The sequence below is a fragment of the Miniopterus schreibersii genome, assembly GCF_964146895.1.
Source record: "Miniopterus schreibersii genome assembly, chromosome: 9".
In the NCBI taxonomy this organism is placed as follows: Eukaryota; Metazoa; Chordata; class Mammalia; order Chiroptera; family Miniopteridae; genus Miniopterus; species Miniopterus schreibersii.
The window spans coordinates 65,291,409-65,305,273 of NC_138118.1; the positions used below are offsets into that span (position 1 = coordinate 65,291,409).

Below are 13,865 nucleotides of genomic sequence, written 5' to 3' on the forward strand. Positions count from 1 at the left end.
GACTCACTTACATTTCACAACAATGTTACGAGTAGATAATTGTTCTATCCTCATTTCACAGATGAGGAAACTTAATCACAGAGAATTTAAACAACTTGCCAAAGAAAGTGGTAAAGTTAGCATTGAACCCATACTCTGTGCTTCACTGGCTGGGTTCCGGAAAATTGAATCTCAACAAAAAGCAGTGTAATGGTAAAAGCTGTGAGAGAAATCCTTCAGATTTTAGGCTTTTATGCCCATTCTGTTTATCTTTTTTCTCTTGCAAATGCAAATGCAAATGCAAGTGCAAATGCAGTAGCTCTTTTGCTCTGGCATACTGGGACTGGAGGGTAATGGAATTTTAAGGCATTTTGAGATGGTGATAGAGTGCGCCATTTGGTGTCATGCTCTACCTGATATCTGGTCGGTAAAGTTTAAATTTTCAGTTAGAGCAATAGCACAAGTTTACTTAGGAGAAATTGAGTCATTTCCTAAAGAGATGTGATGTTTAGGGATAAAGGAAAGCAATAAATTAGTGATGAATCAGAAATTTATTGACAATCTGGTATGTAGAGCACAGTGCTAGGAAACAGGTATGCAAAAATAAGCCACGATCCCTACTCCACAGAAACTGAGAGTACAGAGGGGAGAATGGGTAACAGTAAAGTATAAATAACCAAACTCTGTAAAATATACAATGGTGTAATAAAGGACAGAAGAAGCAACTGGTAAAATGGGCAAAATAAAATCAAGGGAGACACTCTGTGATTCCCAAATGGCTTTGAAGTTTATGCAAAAGGCAACAGGAAGCCAGCACAAGATTTTAAGCAGCTAAATGACATGCTGATGAAGACAGGACTATGGTGAGAGACCTGAGATCCCCTCCCCCCCCAAAAAAGGAAACCTGATCCCAGGATACCAATATCTCTATTAACTAACTGCCTTGGTTCTTCCTAGACAAGTAGTTTAATTATTTTAAACTAGCTCCCCCTTTCCATTGTTGCAACCCTTACCTGAGCCTCACTTCCATCTCTTCCCTGAATTATAGCAACAGCCTCTTCACGTCTCTACTCCTTTCGTGTTTAGTCTCAACAAAGCAACATGAGCTATTCTTTAAAAATATAAATCAGTTTTGGTCACTTGTCTGCTCAGATCTCCAACAGTTTGTACTGTATGATTTATTTTCCTTTTTCTCTTGAAAAAAAAAATCTATGATTAAAAGCTAGCATTAAGTTACTTATTTTGAGGTGCACAGGAGAGACCTTATGACAAATGGCTGTGCGAGAAAAGCAGCTCCTCTGAAAGTAACAGCTCAAAGTAAATTTGGGAAAATAACGTGGTCACATCCCAATTTCTATACCTAAGAAGCCTCCTCTCTATGTGAACCAGATGCAGATTATGAGACGGTGAACATTAAGCCTGATGGTATAATTGCATGAGAATTTGGGCAGCTTTGGGTGTTGAAGGATATTTTGCATGTGGAAGAGTAAAATCAACTGTGACCAGAGACTGGACTGCAGTAAATTAAATTCTCTGCTATAATGCTTTGTCATGTCTCTCATCAAGAGATACAGTTTATTTCTAGATTTGTTATATCTGAGTTGTCACTGTGGTTTGCTTTGGACCAACAGAAGGTGGCAGAAATGACACTGTACAAATTCAAGGACCTGTTTTTGTCTTGTTAAAGCAGTGCCCTGAAAGAAAGAAAGCTATGACCCACCAAGTAAGAAAGCTGGACTAGCTAATTGGTGGATGAGAGTCCATGTGGAGAAGCACCAACATATCTCAGCAGACAGGCAGCACCAACTGCACAACATGGGAGGGAGGTCACCTTGGACCTTCCAGTCACGGCCCAACTTCCACAAGTGAGCCCAAGGGAAACCCAAACAGGCATTCTCAGGATCATGAGAAATTCTCATTGGTTTTGGGTGCCGCCAGTGAGTTTAGAGGTGGTTTGCTACCCACTAATATTTAAATGACACATGGCCTGAGAGGCAGGAAGGGAATCAGAGGGATGCAGAATCAATGAGGTCATGGGAAGACAGTGTCGGACAGGAGGTAAGATATAAGCAGAGTCAACAAAAGACAATGGGCTCGGATGATGTAAGGAATGAAATGCATCTGGTTTTCCTTGTTGTTTTCTTCTGTTTTCTTTTTCTTTCTTTTTTTATTGAATGTATTAGGGTGACAATGGTTAATAAAATTATACAGATTTCAAGTATACAGTTCTACAATACATTGTCTGTATATTGTGTGTTCACCACCTCAAGTAAAGGCTTCTTCCATCACCATTTATCCCCCCTTTACCTTCTTCTACCTTTAATGAATTAAAATTAATTATTAATGTTAATAATTAAACTCCTGCCTAATTTGACTGAAAGATGTGCTTTCTATTCATGCTGGATTTTTTACCGACCCAGCTATGAGAAAACTAGCTCCCCTAGGTTGCATTAAGGCATTTGACCACCTATGATAAAGTACAAGGCTGTTTTCTCTTATATTTGCCATTTGAAGTGGTAGCTAACACTTACTGGGAAATTTATATCATTATCTTATTAAGTGGTAAGTGAATTACTGGTTACTTAACTTTCTTCTGAGGTTTCTGTTAAACCTACACCACTTTACAAAAGAAAACTCTTCATAAAACTCTCTTCTTTGCTGAGGCATTGCCAAGCAAAAGAACATTGGCTCAATCCTGAGAGTTTTTTTACAAACCAAAAACACACACAGCAGACAGATGAGGGCATCTGATGCCAGATTTTTTAAGGCCAAAGTAAAATTGTGATTATTACAAACCAACAGTGAAAAATACACTATTGCCTTAAATTAAAAAAAAAAAAAATTCATCTCTACAAAAAACTGAATAGAGAATCTCAATCCAATGATAGGAAACAAACTCCTACCAACAGCGTTAGATGATCCTAATTGTAAAATAAGAGACCTTAGATTTAAGTATAATACCAAACCTAATTATATTCCAAACACATTAAATGGTGGAGAATTCTACAGGAAGGAAACTTAGTTGATTTATTGCTTAAATTATGGAAAAACAACTCAGTTATAGAGCGTATTCTTGCATTTAAAAGATCAGCGTTTCCATGTAATGGCTGTGTAATTGGTGTTAAGAAGCAGATTCCCGTTCCAGAGAGTGATCGTGCTCCTGAAATTGCATTCTCATCTCGCTCTACACATATGAATTGACATTTTCTATTTTGCTTCTTTGTTCCCCCTTCTCTTACTGGTTTCTCCTGGGAGCACATCCTTCATAAACCCTATGCATCCTAAGCCTTGACCTGGCCTACACTTCTAGGAGAGCTTATGAGTATCTCAATCAGTCAAAATATTAATCTTACGATAAGCTTTGTATTTCTCTCTTTCTATTCCTAGTGTTTTGCTCCCAATCCTCTAATCCGTATTCTACATGCTTCTGTCTCCCTCCGAACTGTCATTCTTTAATAAATATATATTTCGGCAAATTAATTCAGTGTTTATACAACTTATAAATCAGATACAAATTGTACTACAAGACTTAAAATAGAGCAGTACCTTAGCCTATCTCTTTCCACACTGAGTCCTGTTTCAAGAGGTAAACATTTTTCAATATTTTCTAATTGTCATTTTTTATTTTATGAAAAAACATTTTAAAATTATAGTTTACATTCAATGTTATTTTGTATTAGTCAGTATAGTGTCCAGACAATCATATAGTTTACAAAGTATTCCCCGACACCTCCAGCACCCAACTGGCACCATACATAGCTACCACAATACTGCTGACTATATATCCTATGCTGTACCCCTCATCATCATGACTATTTTGTAACCACCAACCTGTACTTCTCAATCCCTTCATCTTTTTCACCCAGTCCCCCAATCCCACTCCCCTCTGACAACCCTCAGTCTTTTCTCTGTATCTATGAATCTGTTTCCACTTTGTTTATTTATACTGTTCTTTAGATTCCACATAGAAGTGAAATCATGTGGTATTTGTCTTTCTCTGACTGACTTATTGCACTTAGCATAATACCCTCTAGGTCCATCCATGCTGCTGCTGCAAATGGTAAGATTTTGTTCTTTTTTATGGCTGAGTAATATTCCTGTGTGTGTGTGCACGCGCGTAGCACCACTTTTTTAATCAACTCGTCTATTGATGGGCACTTGGGCTGCTTCCATATCTTTGCTGCTGTAAATAATGCTGCAATTAACATAGGGGTGCATATATTCTTTTGAATTAATGTGTTGAGTTTCTTTGGATATACACTGAGAAATGGAATTGTTGGGTAATAAGTCAGTTCCATTTTTAATTTTTTGAGAAATCTAGGTGTTTATTCCTGTATTTGCAAGATATCAAACTGATATGCACCCTTATATTCCTCTCAATATTGAATACATGGGGAAAAGAAGTATGACATAAACTACTTGGGAAAGAAATAGTATTCAAGCCTTCCCTTCTCCCTGTTCATGTGTGGATACATAGCTCACTTCAGAGGAGCAAACTGGTGGTAAAAATTTCAGAAAGACTAAGCAGTCACATGACAAGCTGGTACTCTGAATATTAAAGATATCTTCCCCCATCTTTCATGGTCAGTTTTTTTGGTACTTCTGATGATATATAGAAATGTTCCAAAAAGAGGTGGAAAAACTTACTTTAAAGGTCTGCCTCAGTACTCATCTCATTATGTTCTTAATCATAGGTCTTCTTCAGCATTACTCAAACCCAGCCAATTTGCTTTGGTGCTAGGAGTCTTTGGGTAACAGAGTTGGGTCTTAAGTTCCACCAAAAAAATGCTTTTGTCATTTTAGTACAGTGGTTCCCAGCCTTCACTGCACCACTGCCCAGGAGAACCACCCACGAAGCTTCATAAACATGCAGTTTTCTGGGACTTGCCTTCATAGATTGTAATTCACTGGGTCTATAGGCTTAGGAATCTGATTTTATAGCACACTTCTAAGGAGATTCTGATACTGGGGGATCTAGGGCACTCTTTGCAAAAACAGATCTCAATTTTTTCAAACAGTAAATTGAAAAATATATTTGCATATAATGATTCACGTGCATATAGCTAAGAATCTTATATCTATATATGACTTATAAACACCTACTATTATTTTAAGTCCTTTTATCTGTACATGAGGAATTAGCAGATGTTCTTAATAAACCAATAATTTTTAACCATGGTGATATGACATGATGGTATGTTACAATCAGGTTTTTGGTGTATATAAAACATCAGTTGTTAATGGCATTTAAAGTAAGTTAGTTACTTTTAAAAATAAGTTAGAGTGATTCGGGGTTATGCATACAATAATGGCATTCCCCTTTATTTGGATTTCCTCTACCCAATGGAAGAGGAAAGAGCTGAACCAGAGCCGGAGTGATTTCAGAATGCCCTAATACATCCGGAGGGCCCGGCGGTCGCTGCTCTCACTACTGTACCATTAGTAGCCGTGCAATGATGAATTGTAACAATTTATTTCCATAGAAATGTAATTTTTTTTCTTTCATAAAACTCTGTGTCAAGTATAAACGTGCATCCTGTACACGAATGTCCCTGGTTATGTTCACTTTCACTGATGTGGAGAAACATAAGGAAGGTAGCACAGAAGTTGCAGGCATTGGGAAACTGCTGAGGTTCACTGCTTTACAAAGCAGTACCCAAGACAAAATCACAAGCTGTGGCTCTAAAATTCACAGAGAAGGTGTCAGTACTCTGATAGCTGAAATAGAGCACATGGTAATCAAACCTGGATGGCATCATCTACTTATTCTTTCAGCAAAAGGAAGGAAAACATAAAAACAATATTTGCCTTACGGTCTCCTTAAGTAATGAATAAGACAACAGATTTTCTTTTTCCCACTTTCAGCCTAATAGTCTTGCTTTGTTTCGTTTCGTCTCCAACCAACTAATTTGGAAACAAAATACTCTTGCCTCACCAAATTTACACCTTTAACTAAACCACAGGCAAATTTCACAAAAACTGAAGTAGGGAAGGCTGGGTTTTCTCATGGATCCAACATCCCCTGGATCCAGTGCCCGCCTCACCATGGTTGCCACCGCACCCTTGGAGTAGTCCCCGTATTTGTGCTCAGAGATCAAAATTGCTTTTCTGACCAGCTTTAAATTATGAGTAATATTTTTTCTATTACACATGAAATGTCTCTGAGTTCTCTTTCTTGCATTTCTGTTATACTTCTCAGTCTGTCGGAGAGCTTACACAGAACTCCTCCTGGGTGCTCTCCCAGCCCTTCCCCAATCCTACTCCTCACAAGACAATTGGAGAAGTGAAAAAAAATAAAATAAACCAGCACCAGCAAATCTTAATGATCTCTGAAAGCCCAGACAAAGAATATTTCAGGAAAAAACAAAAAGAAACTTTAAATGTTTTAAGGTCATTAACGAGATTATAAATTTATGAGGAATGTGGGAGGGAAAAAAAGTCTCTTCATTATTTTCTATATTCATAGACTCTAATTCTTCATTGCTCTAGTTGAGCTTTAACTTAATTATAAAACAAAATCCATAGCCGCAGCCAGGCCTAGAGGTAGAGCCTATACAACTAATCAACTTTAATTCCCCGGGTTCAGTTTAATTACCAAACAACATTTGGTGCAGCTGCTAAACACTGACTAGGTGACCAACCACATGGTAACAATACTGGAGTAGTATTTACAGGTCTCCAGCATTTGCTCTGATACTTACCAGCTCCATTATGGTTCAACTATATATAAATGTGAACAACCTCTAGGATATACCACAATAGATAATTTTCTTGATTTTTCACATCCCTGTAGTTGAGCCAGTTAACATATTGAGCTGCGCTACAACTAATTAATGTCAGGAAGGAAAACTTAATGATGAAAGAGATGTCCTGATAGAGGACAATAATGACAAATTGAATATCCACAGCGTACATCTTACCATTTTTAATTTGTTCTGTCTGTGAGACAGACAAAGCGAACCCAGCTTGTGTACACTGTGAGTTACCCACTCGCCTTTCAGGTCATCACACACACTCCTTTTCCATATCACCAGGCATAGCTAACTCGTCTTTCTGCTTGTTCTTTCACGTTCCACAAGACAATTGAGGAGGTGAATATTTGTGTTACAAAATATTTTACCTGACAAAATTAGAATTAGTCACTGATATTTTTAAAATAGCCAGTTCCTCTAGTATATTTAATTTGCACAAATATTCAGGAAGATCACCACAGTACGCGAGATCTGATTTTTTTCATCTGATAATATTTGGGCACAAGTTCCACGCACAATTCATTTTCCATCTCAGCATTAAAAAAAAAATTAGCTCACCCAAATACACCAAGTACGTGGGATCCCAGTTCCTCCCTAGCTCTACAGGAGGGTACAAAAACTTATTTGAATTGAGGGGAAAAAATTGAGAAGTGGTATCAGTAAGGGAGTTGCCAATGATGCTAAAATAAATATGACCCTTAATTGTTTTTACAGAAACTCAGAAGGAAACAGAGAGGGTGCCACTGAATCCAGATGAGGACTTGAAGTGGGTGGGGAAGGGCGACAGGACGTGTTTCTTTTGCTCTCTTTTTCCTGTATGTCAGTCTCCTTCTCTTCTTAGTGTTTAGGGCAGATCTGGGTAAAAGCTAACAAGAGGATGTATCACAGCTAATTAAATCTACAGAGGAAAAAACAATACATCACATTCACTGTAAACTGTCGGAATGATGATCCCTCCTTCACCTTCCAACCTCAGGTGCTGCTTTGGATTTTTCCTGGTGCTGTCCTGCGTGACTACCTTGGACTCTGGACAAAGAAGACGCTGCACGTTTCAAAGGTGAAAGGCTAATTTCTCAGCACTGAGAGCGTCTGTCATTCTCTTACCCCAGAGAGTAGCTTTCCCTACTGAGCAGTGACTGCCTCGCAGGAGGAAGCAGTTCTGCACGCCGGAGGAAAATGGGATCGAAGGAATTATGATGGTTACCAGATGTCCCAGAGCCCCTGAGAGGGCGCCACAATGCTTCTGCAGATGCTGGAAACAGCATAAACTGTCAGACCAGGGGTCCCTGGGGCTTGGTGCTCCAGCTGCTCTGTTGTGCAGAGTCATAGGATTCAAGAGTGAGAAGGAGCCACAAAGATGATCTTAGCCAAGGGTTTTAAACTATGTCTGGGGAAGTTCTCTGTTTCCTAAGCATGATTCAAAGATTGCTGAAGAGTAAGGGGTTCTCCCTAAAACAGTAGCAGCACTCTTGGAAAAAGTGTAAAAGTCTTATGTCAGGGCTAACAAGACAGGATATTTTATCAAACAAAACTCAGTTATAAAAGTCTAAGGTAATTCCTGTGGTTCAGGAAAAGAACCTTGGAAAATCACCATCCCAGTGACTCTATGTCATCCCTAGAGGGGAGGCCCCTAGAGCTCAGAAGGTTGATTCAGGAACTGTAGGGTGAGATAGGTCGGATCGGGGGGGAATGACTAGGGAAAGAAGGAAGCAGCAGCTATTTCTGTGTAAATGGAGCCAATTAGGATGAGAAGACGAAAGAGATTTTAACACAGGGTAAAGCACAGGGTTAAGCAGACATTCACAAAAGCAGGGTAGATAATGTCTGTCTCACCGTCACTGTTGATGCAGACGACCTCTTGAACTTGAGTGCCTGGCCCACACTCCTTTCCATTGTCTGGTTCGCAGTCTCCAAGCCTCACGGCTTTCCACTCATAGCAGGAAGGCTCCTCGCAGGGAATGGCTTCCAGTAAGTGAGGGCAGTTCCCAGTGGCCCCAGAGCCTCCAGTGGGCTCATTGGTAATGCGTCGCTTCCTCAGTTTGAAACCTGATTTATTGGGGAAGGAAAACATTTATTGTTACCATCGAGGTTGAGCATTGTAGACCGCCAAATAAAACCCCGAGCGAAAGGTGGATGAGGTCAGTAGGTAGAAGTCATATCTGCTTTAATCACTGGTACATCCCCAAACTCTAGCCTAATGTGAGCTCATTAATATTTTATTAAATGCATAAATGAATGAATAAACAGAATGGCCAAAGAGGAACTTTTGGTGTTAGCTTACTATAGTAAAAACAAGGCAAGACATGCTGTGCACCTCCCATCACACCCTCAGGGCTGGAGGTAGAGGGAGGGGGATGAAGAGAGAGAGAGATCTATATTGATTTTGCTTGACTTGGAAAGTCCGTAGTTATAAAATATTCAAATAAACAATGAAATCTCAAGCTATTCAGAAATATTCATGACCAGGCAAAAGTGCTATTACTTTTAATTCTTCAACACTATCACACGATTCAATCTGAAAAGGAACCTCTGATTTGTTGGACAGTCCCAGAGAAACCATCTCTTTGAGACTTAGCTGATTTTAGACTCCCTGGAAATTTGAATTAGGGATATAAACCATCTGGGCTCTAATGAGGAGTATTCGAAGTCCTGCTCTGTGCCTTAATAGCACCTAAGTGCTGCCCTTCCTGACAATGTGTAACAAAATTAAGTCTGTTCATTGCTATGTGAACATATGAGAATCACTAGGACACTGTCCTTCGAAAGAATATGGGAAAATTATTTCAATTACTATATCATGTTAAAATTACCCCACCAGGCCTAACACATAACAAACCACTGCATTTATTCTACTCCTCTTAGGTATATCATTTGCATCATAAAGACAATAGCATTTTTTGTTTTTCTCTTCAAAGTAATGAGTTCTGTTTATTGGGCACTAGTGATGGGTCAGGCACTGAATAAAGAGCTTTATGTTTATTATCTCATTGAAACTTTAGAGAAAACTCGGGAGGCAGATATTATTATATCCCTCTTACAGATAAAGGGACAAAGATTTAGCTGAGCTAATTAACTTATCTAAACACTATAAGACTGAGTAGGTTTTCCAATCCAGGTCAGTCTGATACCATAGCTTATTGCAACCACTGTGCTAAATTGCCTTAGACATTCCCCATCTGTTGTCTAAATTAACAAGTATCTTGCCTACTTTCATCAGTTTTGTTTTTTTAAAATATTTTATTGATTTCAGAGAGAGGGAGGGAGAGGGAGAGAGAGAGAGAAACATCAATGATGAGAGAATCATTGATCGGCTGTCTCCTGCACGCCCCCGACTGGGGATCGAGCCCGCAACTCGGGCATGTGCCCTGACCGGGAATCAAACCATGATCTCCCGGATCCTAGGTCGATGCTCAACCGCTGAGCCATGCTGGCTGGGCCTACTTTCTTCAGTTTTAATCTTCTGGTACCATCGCCAGAATAGGTTTATTCATCTTTTGCAAGCAATACTCTTTAGCCATACTGGAAAGTATCACAAATGAATAATTACAAATACAGAGTAGCATTTTTAAATAATTCATGGTTTGACTCAACTGATGGGAGGTTCAAACGTGTCATGTTAATATTACACACCTTTTTTGCCTTGCTGGTCGTTACAGTTTTCATAAGTACAGGGTCCCCAAGCTGACCAAGGTGAAACCTCGCATTCGATTGGGCAGGGGATGTGGCACAGCTGTGTGGTATTCGGAACAGAGCCAGTGCATAATTTCAAATCCACTGGTTTGGAGGCTGTTTGGAGAGAAACAGAGAGAGATTCCTTAAGAATTAAACAAATTGTTATGGCCAACAGTTCTGCAGAGAAGAAAAACGCTTAAAGAAGTGCCACCAAGACATTATTCCAATGCTTCTCAGTTACATCCTGAAAATAAAAGTAGACGGAGTGGGGAAGTAGCAGCAGGATGGATGGTGTAGTCGACGGGAACTGGGTTAGAAGTCCTGAAGATTGATCACCAGCTTTACCACTATTTAGTCATGCAATTGATGATGTGGAGTCTAACTTTCCTAGGCAGTAAAATAATCCTTAAGTTCAATTTTATCTAAAATTCTGTAGTTAGAGTCTAAGAAAGTGGTATTTACTTTAGAGAACTGAACACAACTGGAGGGAGGCTACAGATTTACTATACATGGAAAAGCATATATTGTGGCTTCTGGTGGAGTGGTCTCCCTTTCCTTCTGGTCCCAGAGACGTAACTGGTGGATATAGGCAAGAAAGAGCTCATGACACTAAATGGGGTATCTCTCTCTTGACCTCAGCTACAAAACTTACCAGATTCTTTCCAGAACTTTTACTGAAAACATCATCTGCACATGGTGATGTAAATCTCAGAATTGCTAAGGAGACTAATTTATAATTGTCCATGTGTGTTCGTAAGTTGCCCAATAAACAATGGATAAGTACTGCTTGCCCCTGCCTCTCTTCTACGCTGATGTGTGCGGTTGGCTATTATGTCTAGGACATGCCCTTGACAGTTAACACAAATGACTAAGTGAGAAAGACATCTGGAGCTATATATCCAACACAAAAGGGTCAAGTTCAGCTGTCTATTGTGTGCTATATAGCTATAGTAACTTCTGTTGTAAAAATTTAAGAAGTAAATGTCTTGGACACACTTCCTTTAATAAAAGCTAGTTCCTGTTTCCATCTGATCATTTGGAATGCCCATTCCTGTAGCACAAAGGACTGAAATAAAAGACGTCTTACATAATTCTCCTCTTTATGTAAAGAGCTATCCAATTCTGATTGCATGGGATTGCATCTAGAAGCTCACAGAGACATTGAAATAGTTTAAGCTATAACGTCCTAAATAAACGTGCTAAATACATCTGCTTGTAGTTTAAACTTTAAGGCAAACTGTGATACTAGTGCATCACTCAGCTTCCTGCACACACACACACACACACACACACACACAGTTCTGAAAAGTGTTCTACAGATATTATTTTTCCTTTTTTCTCCTAGAAGTGCTTAACTTATCTCCCTCCTCTCCTACCCTGTCCCCACACACACATTGCAGTGAAAATCAATGACTTGGCACCCCTGATTTGCTTAGGATGGAGAACCAGGAGCATTCTTAAGTTTATCAGAATTGTTGCTAATGTGCATCATCATAACATCAACCAAAGCCAAAAATGATTAATTTTATTGCTTTCCAACAGCGAAAGTACTTGGCATGCTAATGACAGAAAATACAGAAATAAATGCCTCACTTCTCTGACTACAAAACACAGTTTGACACCAATAATACACATTTCACATAAAATAAGTGGTTTTTAATATCCTACAGACATAAGAGTCTTGTGATGGCTAATTTTTTGTGTTAACTTGACTGGGCTAAGGGATGCCCGATAGCTGGTAAAACATTGTGTCTGGGGGCATCTATGAGGGAAGAGATTATAGCATTAGAATTTGCAGACTAAGTAGAAAAGATCACTGTCACCAATGGGGCCTGGTATGGTCCTATCCATTAAAAGCCCAGAAGAACAAAAGGTGCAGGACCAGTGAATTATCTGTCTCTTCTGGAGCTGGGGTACCCATCTTCTCCTGCCCTTGGACATCAGAGTTCCCGGTTCTAGGAAACCGGGAATTACAACAGTGGCCCTTGTCCCATAATCATGTGAGCCAATTCCTGTAATAAAGCTCTGCCTATTTATCTATATATCCTATTGGTTCTGTTTCTCTGGAGAACCTTGACTAGTAAGTCTATAGTGTGTAGAAAACTCCTATACCGGCAAATTAACATAAATAATTCCTTCACTTGTGGAATCCTTTAGGTTATCACAGCCATTTTCAACCTTTTTCATCTCACTGCACACACAAACTAATTACTAAAATTCTGCAGCACACCAAAAAATACATTTTTTGCCGATCTGATTTATTCACACATGGCTATTGTTGTGTTGGCTGTTGTCATTTTTTAATTTGACAATCTAAGGGAAAAGAGGTCAGTGGCCCTACTAAATAGTCAGGTATTGCATACTTTAAAAATTCTTGCAGCGCACCAGTGTGTGTCTTGGGTTAAAACTCGCTGGATTATCATTTAAATTAGAATTGTGTGTATAATGACAGAAATGACTCCTTTTTTGTTTTAATTGACTAAAAGTAATTTTAAACATTATATTGTAGAGGGGAGTCTACTGTGGATGCAAATTGTGAAGACTGCTAGAGCTTGAAGAAATTTATTTTCTATATAAGGCTGAAAACTTTAGGGGGGAAACGAAGTTTTTATCAAGGAAACAGGTGTTTCTAATTCCTGGCTATTTTCATTATGAGCATAATGTTAGCTTTCCGTGTATTTAGGATGAATCAATAGAATAATCAGTCACAGAAATCTTCTTGAGCTATTAAGAGAGAAATGTGTTGAATAAAGGCTTGAGGAAGTATTGCTTAAAGCAAAATACCCTTGGGATCTTCTCGGCTGCTAAGCTAACCAAGTCAACACTGAGATAACATAGTTCTTGAAAAATAACCTCAGTTTTATAGGTGTCTTTATAGAGTATATATAAAGTTATTTCATCAATTAAAGAAACACAGGGAGAGAGTACATATTTGTGTATGATTCGTTCCTTTGGTGATTTTCATTATAGGTTTTTCTTGAAAATAGGGTACATATTGATTAATGTAAATCACAGATACTAGCTGAGCTCCTCAAAACCTATAAGTCAATTACATTTTTTCAATTGCCTAAGGGTTATTTGGAATAAGTGTGATTATGTGAATGAGGTAAAGGACAGACCTTGGAAACCTTACTGTGTTCCAGTTTAATTCGTGGGATAAAATTCCCATAGTTCTATGTTACATAACATAGTGTTTACTGCTGATCACATATTCTCAAAAAATGAGATCTGAATTTTCTAGAATGGCCTACTCATTATTCTTGTAAAATTGTACTAAAGATATTGTTTATCCAGAAATATGTTAGATTTTTTAAAAGCCTTATTGTTGATCTCTTAAAAATAAAGGAGAAATTTTATTGTTCTCATATGACTTAAAGGGTATTCAATTATATTTACTATGCATGCTTCATGAGATTACAAAAGAATGTGTGAACTTTTCTGCAATTGACAAAACAAGCAAAA

General features: G+C 38.6%; 1 protein-coding gene across 1 annotated transcript in view; it reads right to left on the reverse strand.

Moving 5' to 3' along the window:
* THSD7A (thrombospondin type 1 domain containing 7A) overlaps positions 1-13,865 on the reverse strand; it is a 309,979-nt gene that overhangs the window by 111,865 nt on the left and 184,249 nt on the right. The window contains exons 5-6 of the mRNA XM_081147876.1: positions 10,362-10,517; positions 8,565-8,777 (exon numbers count right to left, since the gene is read on the reverse strand). Coding sequence (XP_081004002.1) covers positions 8,565-8,777; positions 10,362-10,517 — 369 coding nt within the window. The remainder of the gene's footprint in view (positions 1-8,564; positions 8,778-10,361; positions 10,518-13,865) is intronic.